This window comes from Lingula anatina, chromosome 2 (genome assembly GCF_051362555.1).
Source record: "Lingula anatina isolate TDL-2025a chromosome 2, LinAna3.0, whole genome shotgun sequence".
Taxonomy (NCBI): domain Eukaryota; kingdom Metazoa; phylum Brachiopoda; class Lingulata; order Lingulida; family Lingulidae; genus Lingula; species Lingula anatina.
The window spans coordinates 16,077,914-16,090,285 of record NC_141768.1 but is presented as its reverse complement, the minus strand read 5'-3'; the positions used below and the strand labels follow the sequence as shown (position 1 = coordinate 16,090,285).

At 33.2% G+C, this 12,372-nt stretch overlaps 1 protein-coding gene across 12 annotated transcripts in view; it reads left to right on the top strand.

The window, feature by feature from the left end:
- LOC106174232 (myosin-IIIb) overlaps positions 1 to 12,372 on the top strand; it is a 46,896-nt gene that overhangs the window by 14,711 nt on the left and 19,813 nt on the right. For all 12 annotated transcript variants that reach the window (XM_087004147.1, XM_087004148.1, XM_087004150.1 and 9 more), the window contains 23 exons: positions 395 to 553; positions 794 to 910; positions 1,126 to 1,230; positions 1,719 to 1,802; positions 2,147 to 2,297; positions 2,599 to 2,650; positions 2,927 to 3,025; positions 3,302 to 3,407; positions 3,668 to 3,794; positions 4,089 to 4,302; positions 4,623 to 4,764; positions 5,086 to 5,239; positions 5,410 to 5,498; positions 5,780 to 5,909; positions 6,895 to 7,013; positions 7,288 to 7,403; positions 7,881 to 8,030; positions 8,299 to 8,410; positions 8,810 to 8,972; positions 9,174 to 9,254; positions 10,136 to 10,297; positions 10,550 to 10,734; positions 11,009 to 11,389. In XM_087004147.1, the coding sequence (XP_086860273.1) occupies positions 395 to 553; positions 794 to 910; positions 1,126 to 1,230; positions 1,719 to 1,802; positions 2,147 to 2,297; positions 2,599 to 2,650; positions 2,927 to 3,025; positions 3,302 to 3,407; positions 3,668 to 3,794; positions 4,089 to 4,302; positions 4,623 to 4,764; positions 5,086 to 5,239; positions 5,410 to 5,498; positions 5,780 to 5,909; positions 6,895 to 7,013; positions 7,288 to 7,403; positions 7,881 to 8,030; positions 8,299 to 8,410; positions 8,810 to 8,972; positions 9,174 to 9,254; positions 10,136 to 10,297; positions 10,550 to 10,734; positions 11,009 to 11,389 (3,198 nt within the window). The remainder of the gene's footprint in view (positions 1 to 394; positions 554 to 793; positions 911 to 1,125; positions 1,231 to 1,718; positions 1,803 to 2,146; positions 2,298 to 2,598; positions 2,651 to 2,926; positions 3,026 to 3,301; positions 3,408 to 3,667; positions 3,795 to 4,088; positions 4,303 to 4,622; positions 4,765 to 5,085; positions 5,240 to 5,409; positions 5,499 to 5,779; positions 5,910 to 6,894; positions 7,014 to 7,287; positions 7,404 to 7,880; positions 8,031 to 8,298; positions 8,411 to 8,809; positions 8,973 to 9,173; positions 9,255 to 10,135; positions 10,298 to 10,549; positions 10,735 to 11,008; positions 11,390 to 12,372) is intronic.

Below are 12,372 nucleotides of genomic sequence, written 5' to 3'. Positions count from 1 at the left end.
ACAAAAATTATATATATATCTAGATAGATATATATATGAATTAGAAGGGGAAGAACAATGATTCCATTTATTCCTACACTGTTTAAATTACTCTCAGGATTTATGATTCATTGTGTTTTATTGTCTTATTATTCATCATTCTTTCATTAGATAATAACTGCTTAGACTTATAAAATACAACTATAAATGTTCCTTTTTGTTTGATAGATGCTGTAAAGATAAAAGTAGTCTGAAAAAAAGGCCAAAAGTCAAAAAGCACTTATTGCATGAGAATAATCCTTGAGGGAATCTAGGATTTACTTAGTATATGTTGCTTTTACACCATTGTTTGAACTTTGTAAAACATATTTAGAGATTCAAATTTCATGATATTCTAGAATTTTGTATGTTTCAGGCAAAAGCAGAATTGAAATCATTGATATCTGAGACAGAAAGAACAATTCACGAGCCAGAGATCACAACAAAACATGGCCGCCTGAAGTCTAAGCCTATATCCAGGAAATCCACCATGAAGACTGTAGATGATCTGGCTACCTTGGAAAATCTGGAAGAGGTATGTTATGATTTCTTAACAGTTGAATTTGAAGACATTGGCAGATGAATTATGACTGCTTTGTGAATGATGTTAATAATTCCCTACACCAAGACTCCTTAAATTATGACTAAAAAGTAATTATAGCCTAGATTAAAATGTAGTTATATGACTAGATTATTGACAGTTACTTAAATACTAAACATGTGATATTTTATTTATTTATTTTGTTACTAAGTAAAATAGTTGTTTCATTATCAGGATGTGATAGTAGATCACCTGTTCCACAGATATACCCAAGGACAGATATATACTTATATTGGTGATATATTGCTGGCTGTCAACCCCTTCAAGCCACTTACAGTTTATTCTGATCAGGTAGAATCTTATCAAAATGAAATTAAATACAGGATTTAGATTATGGTATTACGTGTGGAATTTTGATAAATAAAGAAAAATTCAGCTGCTCTTTTTGAAAATGTATCTACATGTTAAACTCTTGTATGGACCATTTAATGGAACTGAAGCTTTTTAAGACCATTCTGATTTTTAGATGATCTTTCATAAAACTGATTATAATATGTTGATTACAGTATGCACAGACTTACAGGAATGCAGCAAAAAAGGACAACCCTCCACACATTTACGGAGTTGCAGACCAAAGTTACCAGGCCATGATGCACAACAAACACAATCAGGTATGCTACACAGAACAACAAACACACTCAGGTTATGCTAGATAGAACAAAAAACACAATCAGGTATGCTGTATAATACAACAAACACAATCAGGTGTTTTTTTTTTTTTTTTTTTTTTTTTTTTTTTACTAGACTTCATGTGTAATATTGCATTATCGTAGATATGTTTTTGTCCTTATACAGTCGGAGAATAGCTGTAAAGCTAATGTTTCCATTCAATTTGTAACCGACATGAAATAAAATTTATTGTATTGTATTGTATTGTATTGCTACACTGAACAACAAACACAACCAGGTATGTTATACTGAACAAAAGCAATCTAGTATGCTATGTAGAGCAGGAAATACAGTCGGGTATGCTATGCTGAACAACAAATGCAGTAAAGTGTGATAAATTACACCAACAATTGTTTGTATATAAAAAAAAAATTCTTAACTGACATAAAATTATTAACTTATTAATAAAACCTTGATTTTTTTATTATAGTGTATTGTCATCAGTGGAGAATCTGGATCAGGGAAAACTGAGAGTGCCAACTTTATGGTCCAGCAGCTCACCTTACTTGGAAAGGTGTGTATTTAACATGGGAGTTATTTTATATGTATACATTTAAGTAATTTATTTCAGAGTTGAGTAGTTATTTCTTATTTAGAAAGTACTTTCAGTGGTGATCAAATCCAATGGTAATTGAAAAAAAATTTAAAGCAAATACTGAAAATGATTTGTTTTATAATAAGAAGGATTGTGTAGATAAACTATAATGACTTTGAATGTTGTGCTGAAGGTGCAATTTTGTTTGATGTAAAGACAAAAATGTGTTAGGTGTGATGAAGGGAATGTGCTAGGTGTGATTGGTTATAAGAAAAAACTATGTGTGAAGTATAATGGTATACTGCGCACCAAAAATATTCTAGGCTCCCAACAGAACCCTGGAGGAGAGAATTCTACAAGTGAACCCACTGCTAGAAGCATTTGGCAATGCTCAGACTGTGATCAATGATAATTCCAGCCGCTTTGGAAAATATCTGGAAATGGTGTTCACTCCAACTGGGAAAGTAATTGGAGGTAAAGTTTAATTTTAATCCTGTGTGTAATATTTTTTAATTGATTTTTTATGATATTTTATATTCATATTATTTATATTACTCTTTCGAAGCCTGAGTGTGTATTTCTAACACCTGTTATGATTTGGATCATGACCCAGAGAACTGAACAGAAATGAAAATAATTCATTTTTGATAAATACATTATAAAGATTACACATATGATCTGATAAGTGGTGACTTTGTTAAATGCATTTCCTTTCTTTGTAACTATTATATTACTTGTAATTTTAAAATGTTTCTGTCTTTATTTTCCTTTTTAGCAAAGCTTTCAGAATATCTTCTTGAAAAATCCAGAGTGATACATCAGTCAGGGTAAGGATGGGAGCAGTAATGTATATTCACTATTGCTAAGATGTTTTTTCAGATAACATATTTTGAATTAATCTATTAGATTATATTCATGTATTTTTTGGTGGATAAAATGTTTGCTGTATAATATGGAGAGTGTATCTGCAGTTCACTAAATATTAAAAATTACATTACAAATACATGAAGGTTCCAAATGAACATGACAGATTGTAAAATTATTTTATCTAGTCGGTACAAAGGTCATGGAAGATTACATTTTACATTTTCTCTGTCTTCCAGTGGTGAGAAAAACTTTCATATATTATACTATATTCATGATGGGCTGCCAGTCCTGGACAAGCAGCACAAGTACCACCTTGATCCCAACACGCAGTTCAGGTAAAAAAAAAGCTCATTCATCATCAATTAAATGAGTTATATCAATTTCAAAATACTTCAGTGCTTGTGTCTTATGTCACTGACGCTTTCACTGAACACTGAAATTATACCATTAAATATCCAAAGTTTAAATTACTGATATTTAGCAATGGACAGGTAATCAAGTCATCACAAAACTTCTTTTGACAAGTTTTTTATCAGTATCAAATCTCTTGTGTTATGTTGTCTTAGAAATATCAAAATAAACTTTTAAATTTTAAAATGTTTACTTTTCAGGTACCTCAATGGCTACACTCCCTCAGATGTAGCCACAGTGTCCATAAACAGAGTTAGGTTCAAAACTATTGAACACTGCTTTGAAATCATTGGCTTCAAATCACAGGTACATGTTGTAAATGTTAATCTTTGTATATAGAAAAGTTACAGTAACTATAGATGATATTATTGTGATGAATTATTTGAAAATAATACTACATATTAATATATTTTCTCAGTTAATTATGTTTATATAGTTGTATTGATTAAATTCAATATTTGTTGTGATCAGGAAACTTTTCTTTGCTTTGCATGTATATACAATTATGAATACCAGTATAAAAACATTAGAACTATGATTCTCATACTTCCCAACTGTTTGTGCAGGAGGTGACCTCCATCCATTGTGTCCTTGCCAGTATTCTCCACATAGGCAACATTCAGTTCTGTGTTGCTGAGAAAGAGTTCCAGAACCAGTCCAGTAACGTGGCCAACCCTCAACTTCTGGATATTGGTAAGTTGTGATGAAATGTGTTAGGTGTGACACTCTAGCAATGTGGCCAAATATATAAGCCCCTAGATATAGGCAGGTAAATTGTGTTACGTGTGACAGTTCTGCCAATGTGCCAAAACCTGAACTTGCAGATTCTGTTTGTTAAAATGTGTTTGGTATGGCAGTGTGTAAGGTTCTCTGATCTTATATTTGAACAAAAAAAAAAAAAAAAAAGTTGATAGTGTATCTCATGGCAGCTTGAAACAACCACTGTTGGATAGAAAATATTACAAAGGATATTCTTTTTTTTTTCAGTGTCAGAATTACTGGGTATTGACCCCAATGAGTTGCTGGAAGCACTGACCACCAGTGGAATGGTAGCCAGAGGAGAGGTGATAGTGCGTCACAACTCTGTGGCAGAGGCTGTCAATGTTCGTGACGCCATGGCCAAAGCTCTGTATGGCCGTCTGTTCAGCTGGTTGGTGAATAGGATCAACACGTTACTGAAGCCAGCACAGGCTGGAGACAAGTGAGCAATTAAGTGTTGTAATATTATACTTCAAAATGCTATAATTTCTTGCCAAAAATTCAAAAACACTATCATAAAGATAAAAATGTTTTTGTTTTCTAGACAGGAAATAGTTGTGTATGTAAAATGATATTGACATTAAAAGATCAGTTAGAGTTCATGCTGAGGGCTTTGTCATAATTAGATATAAATTTTTATTTATTCAGCTCATGTAGATTTGAAAAATGTTGATGATAAAATTTAGATCATATATATAGGTGATTTAGTCTTTTATGTAGAATTTAGTCTGATGTATTTGTAATAATTTTTCTGTTTTTCAGAAATCATCATCTGTCAGTTGGATTGCTGGATATTTTTGGTTTTGAAAACTTTCCTTCTAATTCATTTGAACAGCTGTGTATCAACATAGCTAATGAACAAATCCAGTATTACTTCAACCAGCACATCTTTGCCTGGGAAATGGTAAGCGAAAATCTGGCAATGTTGAAGTATTTGTAATTTCTGTATATTTTTTTTTGAAATTCAAAAGAATGACTTTTGGATATTTAGTTATTATAGTAGTAAACTTTTTAAAACAATTTTGGTGTAATGAAAATTGAATGGTCTTCTTTATTTCTGCTCTGTTCATTCCATGCTAATTCCTCTATCTACATGAACATTTTAATATGTTGTTTAGGACTACTTAGTTGCATATTGTCACATATATAATTCTTGATTTATCATAGTTTTTATGATAGCTCTTGTTGGTACTAATATATCAACATGTAATTTGATCCTTTCCAGCAAGAGTACAAGAATGAGGGAATTGATGGAAGTCAAATTAACTTTGTGGACAATCGCCCTGTATTAGACATGTTCCTGGCCAAACCATTGGGTTTGCTGGCCCTGCTGGATGAGGAGAGCAATTTTCCAAAAGCAACAGACCAAACTTTAGTGGGTAAGACATGACGGTCATATTTTCATTCAAATTAGGTACCTTGTTTTTAACCCAGGTGTGATAACATTGCAATATTTGTGAAATTTTACATGATAGCTTGTAACACTTTGAATGGAGTTTTAACCTACAATTGAATTGATTGTTGTAGGAAAATTTTATTCATTTTTCAGAGAAATTCCACCAGAACATCAAGGCTAGCCATTACAGCAAGCCAAAGGGGGACAACCCCATGTTTGCCGTGGAACACTATGCAGGAAGGGTTAGTTGACAAAATGGAACACTGATGAAACATTGTGACAAAAATTCAAATATGCTCTTTGTGTTTTGATTCATGAATGATATCTGTCCAAAAGAGCTGTTCATTCATCTAACAGCCAGAATTTTTTGTTTGAATTGATTTTACCTAACATTATGTGAATAGACATTCAAATGGAATTTATTCTTATGTAATGAATAAACAATTTCTAGAAAAATACCTAAAATGATGAGGAAAATGTCTTTTATATGATGCAAGAATACTAATAAATTTCTCCTTTGAAGGTTGAGTACGATGTCCATGGCTTCCTTCAAAAGAACAGGGACTGGCTGGCTCCAGAAACCCTCAATCTTTTGAGACAATCAGAGCTGTCGCTTGTTAGAACTATCTTCCAGAGTTCTCTCACTAAAACAGGTAATGCCCTGATAAAAACTCAATGCAAAATGTGCACTTTTTAGTATCCTTTAAGTAATGAGTCACTTTAGTCACTTCTCTTTGTTTTATGTTGCTTTCCTTTTGATCAATTATTATTATCACAAATTTGATGTAAATTTTGTTTGTTTTTCCATATTTCTTTTTTTATTTTGATATATTTATTCATAATAATTGATCAGTTATTATTAAAAAAACTTTTTGGCATAACATAATTCCAGTGGCCAGTCAGTCAGGTAGGGATAAAGAGTGCAGTTAGACGAACTTAAAACATCTTTTTTTTTAACAAAACTGTGATGCTGTGTATTCTGTTTGGAAATCTTTCAGGTTGTGTTTAGATCAGCATCATATTTGACTTAGATCTTGAGTGTTCTTTTGATTGTTGCAAATTATGTTTTTTTTTTTTTCAATAATGATCTTGTAAGTTGTGAAGAAGTAGGCCTTACTCATTGCCAAATGCAATTGTGTGTAATTATTTAGTGCTAAAAAGTGAGATGATTTGTAGAAAGGGTTACATTGTATAAGTGGTGCTGTACATGTAGTTAGTATTTCTTATGCATGATTCATTTAAAAGTCTGTTTTCTGAGAAATATATATTGACTTGGAGGCTGCAATGATTATTTCTTACAGTTTAGGGTTTATTCAATTTAGATAGATATGTTACTCTTTGTGTTACTTTCTTTGTTATGAAGAAATTCTTGAAAGATGAATTTATTACATAGTAAGTTGTATAATGCATACAGCTGTATAGAAAAAATCACTTTGCAGAGAAATACATCTGATTAATATTTCTTATGAAAAAGACATCCTTACTCATACAGATTATTTCTAATGTATGTTAAATCTTCAAAACTAAGTTTAGTTTTCACATCTTTTGACAGCCTTGCACATCACATTCTGATAGTGACTGTACTGAAATCAAATTTATCTTTAAAGGAAATTATTGAAAAAAATCTTCATATTTTAGGCCACCTTTCTAGTGGCAATAGCACTCCAAACACACTGGAGAGACCAAAGGGCTCCTCTACATTTACTGATAGCCTCAGCTCAAACTCTTCAATACTGTCCATCAAAAGTGGAAGCAGGGTAAGAAAAAAGATGTTTCACATTGTCTATTTAGGCTTTTTGGAATATGAATATGTTATTTAAATTTATCTATGTTAAAGACGTTATTATTGTGTTCCATCTAATAATTTGTACTTTTTGTGAGTGTATTCAATATATACCTGTATAATTCATTTATGAAAGTAAAACATAGATAGTAACAAGAATCCTGTAATCCCATGAGACGGAAGTATCCAGTACATTTCTTTTGTTAGAATTATTATTCAATTGATATTTTTCTTTATTTTATGCACAGCCAAGTTCTGTAAATGCCAGTAAGAACAAGATTCAGCAGACAGTGTCTACCTACTTCAGGTACTCCTTGATGGATCTGCTCTCTAAGATGGTGGCAGGCACGCCACATTTTGTCAGGTATTATAGTCTCCTTAAATGTAAATATTCAAGAAATATGTGAAGAGCATTTACTTACTGAGTCAGCATGATGTATCATTTTTTACAATTTGTGAAATCTGTTTACTTCAAAATATTTGGACATCTTACACCCCATTTCCATAGATTTTTAGATCGATCTATCCCTGTGGGGAGTCTCACTAGATTACTGTCAGCTTGGCCAGCTTAAGCGTCTGTCCCGCCTACTATAAGCTATAAGGGGGTAATTAACTATGGTGCCCGCTCGGCTGACTGCAATTTAGCGTGATCCCCAGGGAGTTAGGTCGATCTAAATCTTAATCTCTAGATCAATCTAAATTTCTGGAAAAGCACCCTTAGCGTAATTTCTTTCCTTCTTAACCCAAAATATTTCTGAGGTGTCTCTCACTTTCAACAGTTTCCTATCAGTGATCCAAAAGACTATTAAAATACATTTTTTGTGCGTGGTTACTCTACCAGATGCATCCGCCCCAATACCTGTAAGCAGCCAGGATACTTTGATCCAGAGAAGGTGCGGATACAACTGCAGTACACGGGGGTACTAGAGACAACGAAGATCAGACGACAGGGGTTCTCCAACAGGATTCCCTTTGCTGATTTCATGGCAAGGTATGCATGATGCACTTTTTGGTGACTGTATGTTAAACCCTTTTATTGGATTGAAACTTTTTCTATGAAAGTGATAGTCATAAGAATTCAAACAAGATTTAAAAAAATGATGTGATAAAAACTTTAAGTTAAAACTTTGTTGAAAGATGTGGCACTCTTCATTGGGGTTGGCAAAAATAAATGAATAAATAAATAGATTGATTAATGTGTCTAACTCGTAGATGAAATGATAATCTTTGTCAACTGCTCTCAATTCATATTGTCTTAGGTACTATGTGTTGGGATTTAACTGGAAGGAAAGGAAAGCTGTGAACAGAGAGAACTGCAAGTTGCTATTACAAAGATGTGGACTGAAGAACTGGGCAGTAGGGAAGACCAAGGTAAATACCCTTATACCCCACATAGTGAATGTTGCTCTTAACTCACCCACTGGCTTTGATACCTTTATTAAGCAGTATGAAAGGAGGGAAGTATTATGTATTTTTTTACATTTGTACTATTAAGAAAAAACTAATAAATTTAATTGTGCATTGTGTCGTGCAGCTCTTTTGGGCAATTTGGAAGCTGTGTTTAGTTTTGAAATAAGTAACATGTATCTAGGAGCTAGTATGTATTTTATTTTTCAGCCCAGCATATGGATGCTACAGCCAAAATGAACTAATTAGCTATTTTAAGCATTAATTTTGAAAATATTTTTTTACAATTAACTTTGAAAATATTGAACTATATATTATCTTATAATCTCCAAATAACATCGATTCTTCAAAATTTTATTGTAGGTATTCCTGAAGTATTATCACATGGAGCAGCTGGCTCGGAGGTATGAGGAACACATCAGACATATAGTAAAGGCACAGGCTCAGGTGAGAATGTATCTGGCCAGAGAGAAGTACCTCAGGGCCAGGTGGGACAGGCAGAGAAGTGCACTGCTGATACAGAAAGGTAAATGATGAGGGAGCCTGGGCGTGTTTCTTGATTGTAATCTTTATGGGTCACTTTATTGCTTCATTTTTTTTTCAGATATATTGCCCAAAAGATAATCTCATGGAATGTTATTATTTATTTTCATTTTGATATAACTATATCAAAATTTGCATTGAGATAAAGGTGTTATCATACACTGACAGATGGTTTTATTCTCAGTGTTCAGGGGATGGCTGATAAGGAAGAGGTTCCACAGAGAGAGAGCACAGAAAAGACGTGCAGCCATAGTGATACAGACAGGTATGGTGCATTTTTATCTTTCACATTTGAAAATGTAGAATTTTTGCAATTATTTGTTTTGTTTTAAAAGTATTTTTTTATTTGAAGGTTAAGTTATTACTTGTCATAATTTTCTCATTAAAAGTCAAAGATGTAATCATTATCTCAAATCCATAAATTATTTGATGTATTTCTTTGATGTTCACATCAAAATGCCATACCCAACATGTATTCAGAATTTGTTAGGAAAAAAACAAAAATAAATAGAGAAAATTATATAAATATTAAGGTCTATTGACATATTTTAGGCAAGAAGTTAAAGAAAGGTAAAATTACTCTATCATACTGTGTCATAAAAGTTATACATGAAAAGATATAGTAATCATTTGGACGTATTTTATACTGATAATGATGATAAGGGAAAGGTGGGAAATGGAAGCATGGGTAATGTCTTGGGTTGAAACATGAAGATTAAATTGGTATTATACATTTTGCATGTCATTTGAATTGTCTTTGGTGTCACTTATACATGCTCTTTTGATACACATGTACATGTATGGATAGTTAATATTTGGTTATGCAAGTGCTTGAGGGGAATTTATGTGGAGGTAACAGACCATATTTGAGATATTTATGTGGTTTGGGTCAAAATGTGCAATAGTTATTTGCATATTCTATTTAACTTTTTTTCTTGGTGTTCATTCATCTGAAATATTGTTTTGTATCTAGCATCATTAAACCTAATTTATTACAAAAATAAAAAAAAAAAAAATAGAAAGTAGCTCTGATGTAATGGAAAAATATCATTAAGCTTTGTATTACGAGCAATATTTATAGAGAAAATTGGCCATGTTCTACATTTCAGTGATCATTGTTATAAAGATTTTTTTTTCTTTTTTCAGCTTGGCGAGGGCATCATGTCAGGAAAAAACAGCGCCCTGAAATTGAGCGGCGACGTAAAGCAGCTGTGAGGATCCAGTCATTTGTACGAACTTACTTACAGAAGAGAAACTATGTCAAGTACAGGGCCCTTACACACAGTAGTGCCATTAAGATACAAACAGGTATGTGCATAATACACGTACAATGTTTTAGTAAAAATATTTTATCATACAGTATAATACCTATACCTGTTTTTTTTTTTTTTTTTAACTTATCCAAGTTAGCTATTACTTTTCATTTGATGTATGGTGCATTTTCTTGACCATAATTTCACTAATGTATGCACATTTTAGAAAATGACTTGATAATGTATGAGATTTTTGTGTTTTCTTTTGATGATTTTTAGTTAAATTTCACTCTTTCGTATTCTTAAGCTTTCCGGGGGTTCTTTGCTCGAAAATTGGTGAAACACATGAGTGTAGACAGAAAGGAGAGACTGACCCGCTCTGCCATTGTGATACAGAAATACTTCCGCAGATGGAGAGAAATGTCTCGGTACCAGCAGATGCTAAGCTACAAGTCTCAGAAAGAGATACAACTTATATATTTTGGACAGCAGGTATGAGGAAAACATAAATGATGAATACATAAAATGAGAATGTAAGGTTTTTCATGCAGTGTTAACTCCACTACTATTTGATATAATATCCTCTAATATTATATATTCTGAGTGGCATTAGTGGAACTGCATGTTTAAAACCTGGCCTATAGCCAGCTCTCTAAAAGGGGTGTCATTTTGCTTAAATGGATCTTTTTACCTGTTAATTGCAAAGAATTGCTTGTACTGCCTTACGCAGACACCTGCATCCAACATGTCCACTTCATTACTTCAGGTTGAAATGCACAGTAATGACATGTTCAGAGTGCTGCTGAGAAACAACATGGCTGTTACAGCAACAATGTTACAAGAACAACAACAGCAGAGACTGCAACAACAGCAGATGCGGGAAGAATTACAAAGACAGCAACAGCAGAGACAGTTGCAACAGCAGCAAATACATTATCAGCAGTTGCAACAACACCACAGACCGCAACAGGTACCTGCATTTAGTGCCACTGTGTCTGTGCAGCCAAGGGCACCTGTGAGCCCACCCCCTCCCCCACCCCCACCCATGCCTCTCCCAGAGCAGGTTGGGGAGGAGAGAGTTGAGCAAGTCGGCAGGATGAGGAAACATAAGGTGCCATGGGGAGATTGCCTGCAGTACTATGACAAAGTAAGTGATTATCACTATAAGGCTTCTACATTATGATAAGATATTGGGACTGGGAATTCTGTCTACATGTTTGAAATTTGTTTGAGGAATTTGAGCCTATATAAAGATGTGAATTGTTACATAGGCAATAAAAAAAGTATGACACTTCATCAGAAGTGTCTAAATTGACTCCACTTGGAAGGGATGGGCATATTAATGAAAGCTATCCCTTTTCCTTTAAAAATATAAATGTGGACGCCCCTTTATTCTATGACTTATGAATACACAGAACAGTGTTGGCTACTATGAAAATTATTTTTGAGTTAAAAATGCAAAAAAAAAAAAAATTAAAAATTAAATGCCACAATGTGCAAAAAGCATTGCTGCCCCTGAAATTGTGTTAGAGAGGTTACAATTAGTGCAATTATTGTACAATAATATGTTTCACATAAGGCATTTATGTGTTTATAAGTTATGAATGCTTCATCATTCTCATGTTAACTTCCTTTGTGTGATGAATCTTTTATCCTATGCACATATTATCATGAGTTGATTTTTTCACCTGCAGGGGCAGGGAAACTTGTAAATGTTCTTCGTAGAAATGTTTTCAATGACACTGTTAAGGAGCAAGTATGACATTTACGTTTTTCCGCCACACAGAAAGGATGACAAACATGTGGTTATGTAATTAATATTCCTTTTCGTTACTCTGCCCCCGGAAACATGTAAATGCAGAAATTTGCCAGGTGCACAAATAATAGTTAATATTCTTACAACATGGTGATCCTATGACAAAAAAAAAACAAGAAGGCCTTTATGTTATGACCTCTTGGCTGAAATAAATGCCTGTTAGTGAACTTGCCCGTATGTACTTGTTAACCTCCCAGATAGCGGTGCTGATGTTGGCCCAACATCATCTTGCTATCTGGGCTACTCCTTTCATAATTTTTTTTTTCTGGAACTCGTTCATTAATATGTAGAACACATTGACGTAGATAAAAAGG